Source organism: Dasypus novemcinctus, chromosome 8 (genome assembly GCF_030445035.2).
Source record: "Dasypus novemcinctus isolate mDasNov1 chromosome 8, mDasNov1.1.hap2, whole genome shotgun sequence".
NCBI lineage: Eukaryota > Metazoa > Chordata > Mammalia > Cingulata > Dasypodidae > Dasypus > Dasypus novemcinctus.
The window spans coordinates 78,894,508-78,908,559 of NC_080680.1; the positions used below are offsets into that span (position 1 = coordinate 78,894,508).

The 14,052-nt window shown below is 51.0% G+C and overlaps 1 protein-coding gene across 6 annotated transcripts in view; it reads right to left on the reverse strand.

Annotated features, from left to right (window-relative positions):
- Nucleotides 1-87: 87 nt before the first annotated feature.
- Nucleotides 88-14,052, reverse strand: part of FAM219A (family with sequence similarity 219 member A) — a 52,709-nt gene continuing 38,744 nt past the window's right edge. For 2 of the 6 annotated variants that reach the window (XM_058302012.1, XM_058302010.1), the window contains exons 2-6: nucleotides 8,808-8,856; nucleotides 4,436-4,538; nucleotides 4,131-4,211; nucleotides 3,493-3,547; nucleotides 88-3,002 (exon numbers count right to left, since the gene is read on the reverse strand). In XM_058302012.1, the coding sequence (XP_058157995.1) occupies nucleotides 2,844-3,002; nucleotides 3,493-3,547; nucleotides 4,131-4,211; nucleotides 4,436-4,538; nucleotides 8,808-8,856 (447 nt within the window). In that variant the 3' untranslated portion in view covers nucleotides 88-2,843. Of the gene's footprint in view, nucleotides 3,003-3,492; nucleotides 3,548-4,130; nucleotides 4,212-4,435; nucleotides 4,539-8,756; nucleotides 8,857-14,052 lie in introns of all 6 variants that reach the window. The other 4 variants (XM_058302009.1, XM_058302007.1, XM_058302011.1 and 1 more) reach the window with 3 other exon arrangements.

Below are 14,052 nucleotides of genomic sequence, written 5' to 3' on the forward strand. Positions count from 1 at the left end.
GGACGTAAAGTGAAACGTGCGCTCAAAGGATCCCCTTCCCAACCCACCTGCCCTTTGCCCACACCCCAGGGAGGAAGCTGAGGCTGGTTTGTTTGATGCTTTTAATATCATTATTTGTGTTACACGATACACAACCAAGGATGATGGGCAATACTGCAATGGAAATGTTAAAAAAAATATTATACACGGCTCATGTCTTCCACACACCTTCCTGGAAATAAATTAGTGAGCGCGGAGAAAACTGGCTGTGGCAGCCACAGGTGAGGGAGTGTTAAGGCAGTATCTACAAGGGGGAAGGGTGGCAGGGCGGCAAGCTAAGGCTTCACTCTTCCCCTCCAGTCTCCCTGACAGGGAGGGAGGGAACCATGCACTCTTCCTAGACCTAGAAGCTGTCATCTGCCAGCTTCCTACATCTCCCTGCCACGTGTACATGGCCTCAGTCCAAAGCTCTCGCCTGTCAGGGATCTAGATATGTCCTGTAGGGAGGGAGTGTTTTCCCAGTTCCTCAGGGCCAGAGAGGTTGAGCAACTGGCCACAGTCACACAGCAAGTCAGCAACAAAAGCAGCAGTCTAACTGAGCCCTGATGGGGGCTCTGTTCAAAAAAGAGGAGGTACCCATGTTCTAGAAGGGTGAGTCAAGGAGTCCAGGTGGTAGGAGTGGGAAGCGTGGCTTTGGGGCCCAGATGACAGGACAAGGGTGGGATTCTGACGGGATGGGGGATATGGACTTAGATGGGGGCCAGTATGGCCCTGGCAGGCTCTGCAGGTGCTTTCTCTGTACTTCCCTCCCTTTGACGTTTTCTCAGAATCTAACTAGGGTCCCGGTACTAGAAGTGGTAAGGGTAGGTAGGGGGACTGGGGAGTAGAGAGCTACACCCCAACACTATGTATGTGGCAGCTACTAGGTATGCAGGCAGAGGTGGGCCCTTCCTGAACTGGCATCCTCACTCCACCCCTTCCAGCTCCTGCCACCCGGGACGGGCATCTAGCGAGTGGGCTGTGGGTGTGTCCATGGCATGCCTGCAGCATGAGGGTGGATACACCAGCAGCACCAGGAGCAGGCCCTGGGATGGGGCGTTTGTGGGCCCAGGCGCGTTCTTCTTTATCACATGGAGGCAGGTCTACACTGCCGAGCCAAGGGGAGGGCCCTGGTCACCTGGCTGCATCCTCAGCTTTCCTGCCCCCAGCCCCCTCCCCAACAAGACAGCAACAGCAGTAAAAGCATCAGTACATACATCCTGACCCAGAGATGTCCCAAACTGTGGGACACACCAGACAGACCCCAACTCCACAAGTGCACAAACAAACACACACACACAAGCCCAGACGGACCCACATGTTCTCAGACATACACAGGTCCTCATGCAAACTGCCTCCTTCCCTTTCCACACAGAGACGGAAACTCACGGTGACCCCTATGTGTCCGCAAGGGCACACAGAGACCTCCCCACACACCTCCACAGAAATTCCTACAAATAAACTTTTTTCAGGTATGTAGGGACCTTAAAAATAATTGCAGGTGCTGCTCATTTTACAGTTGAGGAAATGAAGTCCAGAGAAAACAAGTGGCTTGTTGATGATCACAGGGAAAGTGTCAGAGCTAGGGCCAGAGCCCAGGCTTCTGACTCCCAGTGCCGGGCTCGCAGTCCACTGAACGGTTAAGCAACCTCCCACGTGGCTAACTGGCCCCATAGATACTGCCCTGACATGGACACTCACATCCAGGACAGCACTAGACACCTGGCCTAACACAGAGACACAGACACACACCTGACCGCCTCATGCATACAGCTCCCTGCCCTACCCGCGCAGCTGCTCAGCTCAGTGGATTCTCCGAAACTTCCTTCAAGATTATTACTGGGAACCAGCCTCTGGAGTCTTGGGCTGAGGAAGGATGGGAATGGGATATGTGAGGCCAGCCTTATCCCCTGCTTCCAGTCTGGGACAGAGACCAATGACCAGGAGAGAGAGAGAGGGAGGGAGGGAGAGAGGGATAGAGGGAGGAGGGAAAGGGAAGGAGGGAGGGAGGAAGGGAGGGAAGAAGGGAGGGAGGGAAAGAGATGGGGTGGAGGCAGGAGAAGGGAGTCAGAAAGATGTCTTGGTTAGGAGTGAGTGAGGACAGATCATACCACTCCAAACCCTGGCCTGTCTCCTAGGTCCACCCTTTCCTTCTCCCACCACCCAAGGAGCAAGGAAAGTGGTGAATGGAACAAAGAGGAGGAAGAAGGCATGGATCTAGTGGATGGAGAGGGAGCGGGCGATATCCTGCTGGGCAGCTTGGCCAGGCTTCCCATCCGGAGATGAGGAGGAAATGCAGATAGGAACATAGGCAGGTAGGGGGTGTGTGGAGGAGCCCCGAGATGCTGGGCGGTCCCCACTGCCCTGGTCCTTCTTCCCTCCAAGCCCCTTTCCTTGCCAGGCTGGGGCTGGGGGTTTCATGGATTGGCTGGGGTGGGGCCAGGCTTTATGGTCCTTCTCCCCTCTCGCTCCTAACTGTGGGCTTCTCTGCCACCAGTCTGTCCCTGTCCCCTCTAGGGACTGCAGCCTGGAAGGCAAGGGAGGACACGGTGTTGGACGAGGTTCCCCAAGTAACTGAACAAACAGCCCCTGCCCCTCCTCAGCCCCCCGGGGTGGAGAGGGACCTGGTTTTAGTTTCTCCGGCTCCATGAACACACAGAGGTACACGTCCTACCATAGGAGGAAGCAATGACTGTTACGAGGTTGGCGGCTGCTGGGGGCACGGGGCCGGGGGCAGGCGGAGCAGGTGGGGAGGGGTCAGCCCCTGCCCGGCCCTGCCTGGCCCGCATCGGCCCTGCCCTGGGCGGCCGCGGGGGCCCCGCCGGCTACTGAATGTGGCAGGCGGTGGAGGACGTGGCCTGGCAGCACATGCAGGTGGGATTCACGGACTTGGGGGGGATGAGGTCCAGGTCCTCATCGTCGGGGATCTCGTCTAACCGGTAGCCGTCCTTCAGCAGCTGGATGTTCAAATCTTGGTTGATCTGCTGTAGACAAAGGGGAGGGGGGTCAGGCGCGCGGCAGCGGGGGGCAGACCCCGTGGCCCGGGTGGCCATCCTCACTCCGCCCAGGCCCTGCGCCACACAGGTCAGCTCTGTCCCATCGTAGGTCTCTCCGCAACCCCGGGAATCGCCTCCACCCTCAGCTCTGCCCTCACCTTTCGGGCACGTCCTCATGAGGCCCCACCCCTTCTCACCTCAGTCCTGCTAGTACCCGGCCCTGTGCCTATCAGGCCACACCCCGTGTCCTATTTAGGAGCCCCCATCTCAAGCCCCGGCCCTTTCCCTGGGCTCTCCCTTCTTCCAGACTCCATCCTGCTGCAGGTCCTGCCCCATTTTAGGCACCGCCCCTAGGCGGGCCTCCACCCTTCTGTGCCTCCTTTCAAGGTGGGACTTGGCGCTGGCCCCACTCCTTCTCCTTCACGGAGGTGGGGTCCTTCTGGGCTGTGTCCTAGGGCGAGAAAGAGTGGGGCCTCACCTCAGCGGAGGAGTAGCCAGAGGAGGAGTATCTGGACATGTCAAAGTCATCATCACTGGCAGTGGAGGAAGGAGGGCAGAGAGGAAGTCATTCCGGGCAACGACATAGAAAACTGCACCCCCCAACCCCCAGTATTGATACCCCACCCCCACTCCACAACAGCAAGATCTAAATAAAAAACATGCTTGCTGTGCAAATACAGTTTTAAGACTCGGTTCCCTATCCCACCCTGCTGAATTGCTTCTCCACCCCTATCCCTCCCCTCTTTTTTCCAGGCTCTATGGCCCTGGCTTGTTGGGTCTAGTAACAAAGTCCAAGTCTAGCCAGGTGTGCTCCCAGCTGTAGGGCTCCTCTCCAAGGGGGTGAGGCATTAAGCACGGCATCCCGCTGTTCAGAGACATCAGGGCCTATCCCAGGGGCAGCCGCTGGGCCAGTGCCCCCAGGAACAGCCCCCTGTCCTCTCTCTGCCCTATCCCCAGGTAAAAAAACCCACTCCTTGAAGGAGTCACCCTTGGAGAGTTCCTGGCTGTCTGAGAAATGCCCAATTCTGACAATACAGCAGGTATGGTCTGTCCAGCCCATGTGTGCTCATACAGGTTCCTGTGGCTGGCCGGCTGCCCCCAGGCCCCTGTACATACCTGTCTGTGTCAAGGGCTACCAGTGGCTTCTCGTCTGGGCTCTGGTCAAGCGAGGAGTAGCCTTTATTGGGGACAACCAGCCTGGGTGGAGAAATTTGGGGATTTGAGAGGCAACTAGAGCACCCAATCCTGGTAGAGGACTGGTTTGTCTCCCCCATTTCCCTCCCTCCCCACCTCAGATTTTGTTGAGGCTCTTTCCTCTTGAAGAAGAGCAGGATGAGGAGGGAGGGAAGAGGGAGAAGGTCAGGACCAGCAGAGGAAGGTGCTGGCTGGCATGGCCCAGGTGGGGCGGAGGGGGCCTCTACCTTGTCCGGGCCATGACATTGTTCTTCTTGGGTTGCTGGTTGACGGGGCTACCCATGCTGCCATTCTTCAGGGATCCTTTCCGGGCCAGCTCCCGCTGCTTCTCTGCAGAGGAACATGGGAAGGAGGCTGTGTCCTGCCCCCAGGGCCGTTCTACCTTACTGCTCAGGGCGCCTGGGTTGAGTATCCACTGTGAAGCCCCTTGCTTCCCTAGGGACTGAGGCTGGGACCCAGGCTTCAGGTCCCTGGGACCCCGTGGAAACAGTACTTGGCCTTGCACACCTTGAAGCAGATAGTGGGGGACAAAAGGAGGAGGCTGACTACCTTTCAGGAGCCACAACTCCTCTGTGGGGGCAGTTAGTGTATGACTGATGCTAAGGAAAGACTGGAGAGGGAAAAATGATCACAGAGGGAGGGAGCAGTCGGGGAGGGCTTCTTGCAGGTGACACCTTGTCCTGGAGAGAGGAAGAAGGGATAGTGTATGCAAAAATGCATTTAAAAGTGAGCACAAGATGTGTGGCTCTGGATGGGATAGAAGGGTGAAGAGGAAGAATAATCAGGAAAAGTAGGATCCATTTATTCAGTCACTTATTCGTTCAACAAACATCTTGTGTCACCAATCATATGTCAGGTCATATGCTAAGCGGCTAAGGGCTCCCTCTGATTACAAACTCAGAGCATAAAGGCCTTGAATGCCAGACAGAGGAGTTTGGAGTTAATTTAGAAAGCAAAAAGGAGCTACTGAAGGTGGGAAAGTGTGGGAGGGGCAGGCTGGAGCTGGCAGGCCAGGGGTCCTGCTCTGGCCATGTGACCTGAGTGATGCTCCTGACTCCCCTGCTGGCCACTGAGTTCTCTGAGGCTCCAGAGGCTACCGCTGGGGCTGGCCATCAGGTGACCCTTGCCCAGTGTGCCCCTGAGTGTATGCGGGAGAAGTTTTAGGGCCATTGGCCTTCTCTCCCACAGTGGCTGTCCATGTTCTGGAGGAGGTCCATCTACCCTTTCCTACTCATCTCAAGTAAAGCCTCGATCCAGGAAAAGGGACTTTGGGTAGAAAGGGACACTAAGAAAATGCTGTTTCATAAAACAACCACCAGCTCTAGGGGGAAGGATGGGAAGGACCTTTCCAGCTCCTGCACCTAACTTTGGAATTTCCTCTCACCCCCATGTCTCTGAGCCTCTCACCTCCCAGCCTCTGCCTGTCTCTGCCTTTTTTTGGTCACTGCTCATCTAAATCCTTCAGCTTTTTGTTAGGAGGTGCAGTGGTCATTACTACCCCAAGCCTATAGAGGGTGCAATTCACCTTAAAGTTCCCTGTGGGGATTTTCTTATTCCTTCAGTACAACTGGGACAAAGTTGTGAATTTTCATGAGAAGCTTTGGTGGTAATGTAATGGGGATAGCTAAAAAACAAACAAACAAACAAAAGAAACATGATGCAAAAAAATCCCACAAACGTGCTGCAATTGTTTGAAATAGTGGGGGGAAAATGCAAGCAATATACCAGCAAAAGCAAACTATCTGTGGGCTACTATGCAACTACTTAAAAGAATGAAGTGTTTCTCTATATACTGACATTGGAGAGGGTGCCAAGATATTAAGTGAAAAAAAAAAGTTCCAGAAAATGTGTACAGTATGATACCACTTATGTTAAAATACAAAATAAAACAAGAAAAACTTTAAAAATTTGTAATGACTATCTCTAGGGAGGAGGAGGTGACAAGGTAGGGGCGGTAAAGGAGAGCTTACACTTGTAAAATGACTTGAATTGCTAAATTAAGAAATAATAAACTGTAGTTCATGGTTAGCAGCAATGCTCCCACATGTGTTCATCAAACGTAACAAATGTACCACATTATAAAGGATGTTGTTAATGTGGGAAAGTGTGGGAGAGGGAGGGAGTGGGGCATATGGGAAACCTTTATATTTTTAATGTAACATTTATGTAATCTAAAGCTTCTTTAAAAATAAAAAAATAATTATGTATAAAAAAAGAAATAATAAAACTGGCCGCAGTTTGGATGTGATAACCTAGGAAGATGAAAAAATCCCGCTTTCTTTTAGAAAAACAGCCTGAGGGGCTCCCTGGATGTGGTCTGGAAATAGATTACCAAAGAACAGGACTCTGTGAAAAGGAGTCCTGGAAGCTGCAGAGGGAGAAGGTTTTAGAACTTATGGGAAAGGGCTCTTGGGAAGGAGGAGGAGGTCCAGTATTTGGTGGACAGCTGGAACCTGAGGAGAAAGATGGACAAGAGGGTGGCAAAGATGGCAGAGGAGTTTTGAGGGATAGTGGTGACCTGTATTAATTGTATGCTCTTTCTTGTATGAACTGTGCTGTAATTTCTCTTTGTGAAATCAAAATTTTAAAAAATAAAAGTCCGTTACATACAGTAGCCTTGAATCAGTGGAATTTTGGGCCCTGAGTTCGGTATAGGTGAAGTGAGAACAGCAGTTACAGGGACTGTGGGCAATGGTGGGGAGCCAGGGGACTGCAAAGGGGCAGGCTGCAGTGTTAACTGACTTCAGAGTGGACAGGAGATAAACCCCCAAAGGGAAGGAGACCCTCGAAAGGGGGGTTTGGGTTTCCTAAGAAACTAAGGGAAAGTTCCCCCAAATAGGCCTTAAATGGGTCCAGAGAATAGTTCCAGATAGGCCGAGGTTGAGACGGAGTTTGGGGTTCAGCTTCTAAGCTTTGGGACCCTCATTCCTTTCTAGCCCTCAGATGTAGCAATTGACAGCCCTCCTTCAAGGCCACTTCCTGTTAGCCTGATCCAGCATTTGATGAAAATTCTGAGCCTTCTTGGCCTCAGAGAAGCCTTCCAGAGTTTTAGTCTCCTGTAGAGAACTGTAATTGCTACTGTCTTTGCCTTGCAAGAAATAAGGTACATGGCAGTACCAGTGTCTTCATGACTTGAATCTTGGAATCATCTAGCCTGAGTTGGGTAATTTGTGGTACCTCCCACCTCCCACCTCTACCTTTTAGCAGCTTGAGGTTGCTCCGGTCTTAGCTCCTTCACATTGGCACTAGACTACGATTAGAGACCTCCTTTCTCACTCCCCAGGCTCACAGCCACAGAAATTCAAATGTGATTATCTTCTGTGGTGTTGGGGTGTGGGTTAGGGGGTCAAAAAAGTGAGTGTCCCCCAGGGCCACTGCCTTGGATGGTAGGTGGGCTGAGAAGGTTATAGAACTGGTGGAGCTGCTACCTAGAATGGGTCATTCATCAAGGCTCCTGAGGTTGGGTGCTTTCCCTGGCTTTGGAGCCTCTGTGGATCTGCCCCTTCCAGATGGCCCCCACATCTCTTCCTGACTTGCAGGCTCTGTCCTAAACTGAATACCTGGTTTTCTTCTCTACCATCTCCACCTCCAGCTCAGGTGGGGATGGGGTGGGAGGTCACAGCTCGTAAATGGCTTACAAGGCATTGTTCCCCCTGCTGCAATAGACACATCTCTCTACTAATAATTCTGTCTTGCTATAACTCTCATTAAGCTAATGAAGTAATTTAAGTGAATAAAAATAAATTGATCTAGAACAGACTGACATTGTCATGTTTCCATAAAGGTCTTATCCACCTTCCCTAGCTGGGCTCATGTTCTAGGGACAGGATGGTGGCTGCCCAGCTCTGCCCAATTCTTTCCCGTCTTCCGTAAGCAAAAAGTCTTGGTTTCCCTGATGAGCTAACATTCTGCAGGAGGGTCTGTGGATCTTCTGTCTTTGGAATGAGACCCTGTGCTTTAAGAGTGGGGTGAGGGAGGAGTGTGTTAGCCTCCCTGGAAGAGAAGTCTTCAGTGGAAGGGCAAACAGTGACAACTATCTCTCAGAAGTCTGAAGAGAAAGGGCTGAATGGAAGCTCCAAGAGGAGAGTGTGGGACATCAAGGTGGGGAAGAACCTAGGATAACCTCGCCCCCTTGCCTTGCCATCCCCTGTCTCTGGGTGGGGATGTGTGTGAGTGTGTCCCCCATATGTGATGTCCTGCAGGCCTTCCCACCTCCCTCCTGCTGCCATCCCGCTGGAGGAGGAGGGTCTGGTTTGGTGGGAAGGCTTTGGAGCCCAAAAAGATGGGGATGACACCTCCCCAGGCAGCTTAGCTCTAAGAGAGAGATGGAGGCCCCAGGCCACAGATAGCCTGAGTCTGGGGCCTCCTGGGGCCATCTGTGTCCTATGTCCTGGAACCCAAATATCACTCTTTTGGGGCTTTTAGGCTTCTAGAGGGACTCTGTCCCAAAGGCTTAGGATGAGAAAATAGTTCCAAGTCTCCTTGCAGACTCAGCCCAGAGTGCCTTGTCCACTCCCCACTTCTCACTCACCCCCTGGACACACTCACCCAGCTTCGCTTGGAGCGGGGATGCTTTGTAATTCATGGCTACTGACTCACCCTCCCGGGCGTCACAGTCTCCGTCTGCAATGGAGGCGGCGGCTGGGTCCTGTTGGGGAGAAAGCAGAGAGAGGGAGTTAGGAGGTGAACACGAGGTTGCTCCAAGCCCTAAGGGTGACCTTCCCACCAGTCCCTGGGCTTCTGGGGGCATTTGTGCCTGGCAGCAGGCAGAGGATGCAGGAGAGGGGGCAGATCCGTCCACAATAGGAGGAAGACTCTGAGATGGGGAGGAGAGCCAAGGATCTCAGCCCTATTTACACCCAACAAGTGTCTGTCCTTTAAAGCCCTCTGTGGTCCAGCCTACTCCAGAAAGCCTGCCATGATTCTTTAGTCCCACAGGACCTCCTCCTCCAACCTGAAGCCCATACTAGTTGCCCTGTTCCTTAGGGCCCTTCCCGTGTTCTCATTTGGAAAGATCTTTCTAGGTTCCCATGGGTTTAATTCTGGACTGAGGTCAGAGTGAGTATTCCCTGGGCCAGGCCTTCTCCCTCTCTGGCTCCCCTAGCACTGGACAGGTCCCTGCATGGGATACAGAGAATTGACTGGCCAAGCCAGGCCAGACTTCAAGGCTACAACCACTAGACAAAAAAAGAGTTCTAATGAGGACTTTCACAAATGAGTCCGAAACAGGGTCTTCTGGATGAACCTGAAAGCTTGGCTGGGTATGGTAGGTGAGAAGACAAATAATGATAAATCAGCTGGTGGTCAGTTAATGCTGTGCTGCCTAACGTACAGAACATGGGGCGCAACAGCCCGGAAGACAAGCAGAAAAGCAAGCATATGGCCCAGGGACCGCAACCTTCTCAATCTCCCTCACCATTCTTCCCACTCACCTCCCTGTGTTGGGCTGGGTCTTGTGCTGCCAGGGCCCTACCCTAGCCTTGCCCTCCCCTCCAAAACATCCCCAACCTCTGCTACAAGATCCAGGGCCCTGGCTCACCTTTACCCCCACTTGGAAGGAGTTGCTCATCCACCTTCTTCTTGAAAAGCTGATGATCAGCCATTGATACGGGTCCTCCCGTCCTAGGCATCTTTGCATTTTAGCAAGGGACTGTGCAGTAATTGGCCCAAGGTAAGAGGAGCCCCAAGGGGATCCTCTGTTCTGCTTCAGGATGCACAGAGTAGACACAGGCCAGGAGAATTTCCTAGGACTGGCCCACAGCGTCAGGCCCAGGGAGCTGGGTAGCTGCTGGTGACCCAGCAAGGGAGGATAGAAAACCATTATGCTGGCTTCTGTTCCCTTTAAAATGAGGCAGTGGGGATGAAAACATACTTGTCACTAAGGGGAAAGTCCAGAATGTTTTGGAGGGAAATCCTGGCCTCTTCTGTGTTCCTTCATGCCAGAGAGTGCAAGGTCCTGGATGGACTCTTGCCACAGTGAGTTCGTGAGTTCCTGAAAGCAGAACCTAGGCTTTCCTCCTCTACCCTGATCGCCACCCCTTAGCCGTAGTGGAGTAGGAGGAGGGCAGGAAGCTCTGCTCAGAGAAGGCCTGGTGCTGCAGTGCCTGCATCTCAGGCAACTTCCTGTGCCACAAGCCTTTCCAATCCCACATCCTTCTGCCTTCCTGGCTTAGTTCCTTCCTTGGGAGCCCCTTTATAGACAGTACTCATCCCCCGCAGCCTTGGAGAAGCAGGATTCTAGGGGGCCTAAGATGCCCCACTGTGCCAAAATATGCCTCCCAGCCCTCTGGGCCTCTCCCAGGCAGGTACTACCTGCAGGAGAGATGGAGACTTGACAGCCCGCTAGGCTCACTCCAGTGTAGCCTGAGGGAGTGTCTCAAAAGGTAAATTTCATAAATGCCTGTTGGGACCAGACCAGGGTAGCACTGGCAGATTTCCAGTTTCCCCAATCATATTTCTCGACTTTTCCTGTAGCATTTGTCACATGTTACATATACTACATCCATTTGGAATTGGTTTCCTCCCCTGGCATTCAGGACATTGTGCTGCTTTGGGTCATCTCTTGCTTCTTTGACCATCATTTCTACCTCATCCCCTGGCCCTTTTTCCCTTCTGCAGGGTTCCGCCCTCAGCCTTCCTCTCTCTCTTTTTAGGAAATATTGATGTCTCCTACAGTTTGGATTAATATTTTTACACTGATGACTTCTAAATCTATGGTCTTCCCATCAGCCTTCTCTTCCATAGCCCTCCACCCTTTCCATTACATGTGTGTTAGGCCCTCACTGTCCTTTCCATGTGGTTGACTTTAAAAAGACAAATTCCAAGATTTCAGGGGCTAACTTTTCACTCAGCGCAGATGAATTAATCAGTTTCTTCTCTGGAGAAGTCTGGAAATATCTGTGGCAGTGATAACACTGGAAGCAGACTTGGCTGGAAGTTGATAGGGAAACTGTTAGGCAACTCTGGTCACAGGGCCTCACATGAGGCCTGGAGGAGTTCCTGGTGACATTTGATCCCTGAGTGAAACATCGGTTCTTTGGGTCATTAGACAGGATGCCAAATCATAGGCTGAGAGGTCCCACCCAGGGCCCACTGTCAGCATCTCTTCCATCACTGACCATGATGGGAGGTCATCGTTTGGCAAGCACAAAGATCTCTGGCATTTTGCCTGCAGACTCAAGCCTTTTCTGTGGGCTCCCTGTATGTATTCTCCGAGAAACGTAGCCAGTGCAGCGTGACCAGCACACGGCAATGTGATCAGGGAGATTAAATGTGAAATATTCATGAATATAAGTATCAGAGAGGAATCCAGGCAGAAGGAAATGTCTGGCTCCAGAAAATCAGAAAGAATTTAAAATGCCCCTAAGGGCATCTGACAGGCGTTGGCTAGATCCAGGAACTAGAGTGAAGATTAGCAAGATTATTAATAAACACTCAGCAGAGGGAGACATTGAAATGCATCTCTAACGGCAACCCATGTTTCTGCAACCCTTTAAATAAATTCTCCAAAGACTGCTGAGATGATTAATAGCTCAATCTCACTGTTCTGGGTATATAGGCTAATGGCCAGCACAAAGCCAATAGAGCTAGAAGAAGACAAAAGTATTAAAACAATCCTTAGAGTTAGTCTGGTCCAGTGACTTTCGTTAAACTCTGTTCCCTGAACCCTGTGCTTTGGCGGGGGGGGCTGAGAGTGAGGGGAAGAACAAAAAGATAGGAAACTGGCCGCACTTCAAGAGTAGATCTACTTTTATTTCATTTACATATTAGTCTTCCTGCAAGACTTTGGTTGGAGAAAAAAGGTTAAAATCCATTGACATAATTCAATCCAGTCTTTAAAAAATGTTTTATTAAGGAAATTATTAAACTTCCATGAAAATAGATAAAATTGTATAATGATATCTTAGGTACCTATCACCAGCTTCAATAAATGACAACTTATCAACCCATTCTATTTAAAAATAAGGAAATCTAGACCTAGAAGGGAAGTGTCTTACTCAAGATCAGTGATGGGGAGTGGCACTTGGGGAGTGGCACAGGGGAAAGAGAGAATGACTAGGACTTGGAGCCAGAGACAGACCATCTGGGAGGCTGCTCTGCCCCTGCAGGCCCAAGCATCAGTCTGCATACCGACTCCCAGCCTCTGTCCCCTGCCCTAGGACTGTACTAGCTCACGGGGTTGTTGTCTTTAGCTGGCTGGCCTTACTTTTTGGAGGTGTGGGTAGTGCATTAGATACCAATGTAGGTCAGGATGCAAGAGACCAGGGATGCAGAGGAGGGGGATGAAACTGATTGGGCAAGAAGGGAAAACAAAGCCAGGGAGGGTCCTTCAAGGCTCATGTCCACGGGTCTTAAGAAGGAACCTAGAGAAATAGCCAGAAGGGACTGCTTTCCCGAATGAACAGCAGAGGTTTTCAGGATGCTCTGGTAAGGCTTTAGGTGGCAAAACAGAAGAACTGTAGGGGGCTCTGTGGTTCTTAACGTATGCCTTCAGATCCACGTGTCCATCTGACTCTCATAAGGACCCAGTAGACAACTGCCTCCCCAATAGTCAAACTACACCCTCCCCCATCAGGCAGCAGCCATGTGGTTTGGATGGGTTGACCTGACTCCCAGGTACTAAGGGGAGCCCTATGAAAGGAAGACAATCCACATAACCCCATCCTCCTTGCCACGCAGACTGAGAGGCAGATTGCAGTGGTTAAAGACAGATCATGGAGCCAAATTGCCTGGGTTCAAATCTCAGGTCCTCCATTAACTATCTGTTAATCTGGACACCAGTTTCTTCATCTGTAAAATGGGACTAATACTAACATCTATGTCAAAGTTATTATGAGGATAAAGTGAGTTAGTATATGTTAAGCACTTAGACAATACTCATTACACAGTGAGCACTCTTTTGGTGTTAGCTATAAAGTTGTCATTAGTATAGATTCAGTGAGGCCCACAGAATAATGGACAATGAGTCCTGGGAGTGACTGGCCCATAGCTGCAGCCCTAGTATCATATAGGTTGGGGCCTGGGTTATGTAGGGAGGTACTTGTGGAAAAGGTGCTAAGGGGTCCCTGCCTGACCAGAGGTATCCTGTCTCTTCTTTCTCTTCATTCTATGGTTCTATGGTGTATCATCTCCACTTATTTATTTATTTTTCCCCCTTCCCCTCTGTAGCAGTTTAATATGGTTATTAATTCCAAAAATAGATATTGGATTATGTTTGTAATCTGGTCTGTACCTGGGCATGATTAAGTTATGATTAGGGCTTTGATTGGGCCATGTCATTAGGGTTTTGAGTCCCTACTCCTTGGTGGATGGGGACTCACAGATAAAAGACATGGCAAAGGACAGAGTTGAGGGGTTTTGATACTGGAGTTTTGATGTTGGAGTTTGATGCTGAAGCCTTAAGCTGGAGCCCCAGGAAGTAAGCCCACAGAGGAAAGAGAAGCAAGTCCTGGAAAGAGAGGAACCCTGAACCCAGAAAGAAGCAAGACCCTGGAAGGGAGGAACCCAAGAAACCTGAATCCTCACAGATGTTGACAGCCATCTTGCTCCAACACGTGGAAATAGACTTTGGTTAAGGAAGTAACTTATGCCTTATGGCTTGGTATCTGTACACTCCAAACCCAAATAAATATCCTTTGTAAAAACCAACCAATTTCTGGTACTTTGCATCAGTACCCCTTTGGCTGACTAACACACCCTCCTCTCACCCTGCTGCTGCTGCTGTTGTTGTTTTGCTGTCTGTGTTGTCTTCTCATTTTCTCTCCTCTAGGATTCACTGGGATTCAATCCTGGAGACCTCTGATGGGGAGAGAGGTTCCCTGTCAATTGCACCACCTCAGTTCCT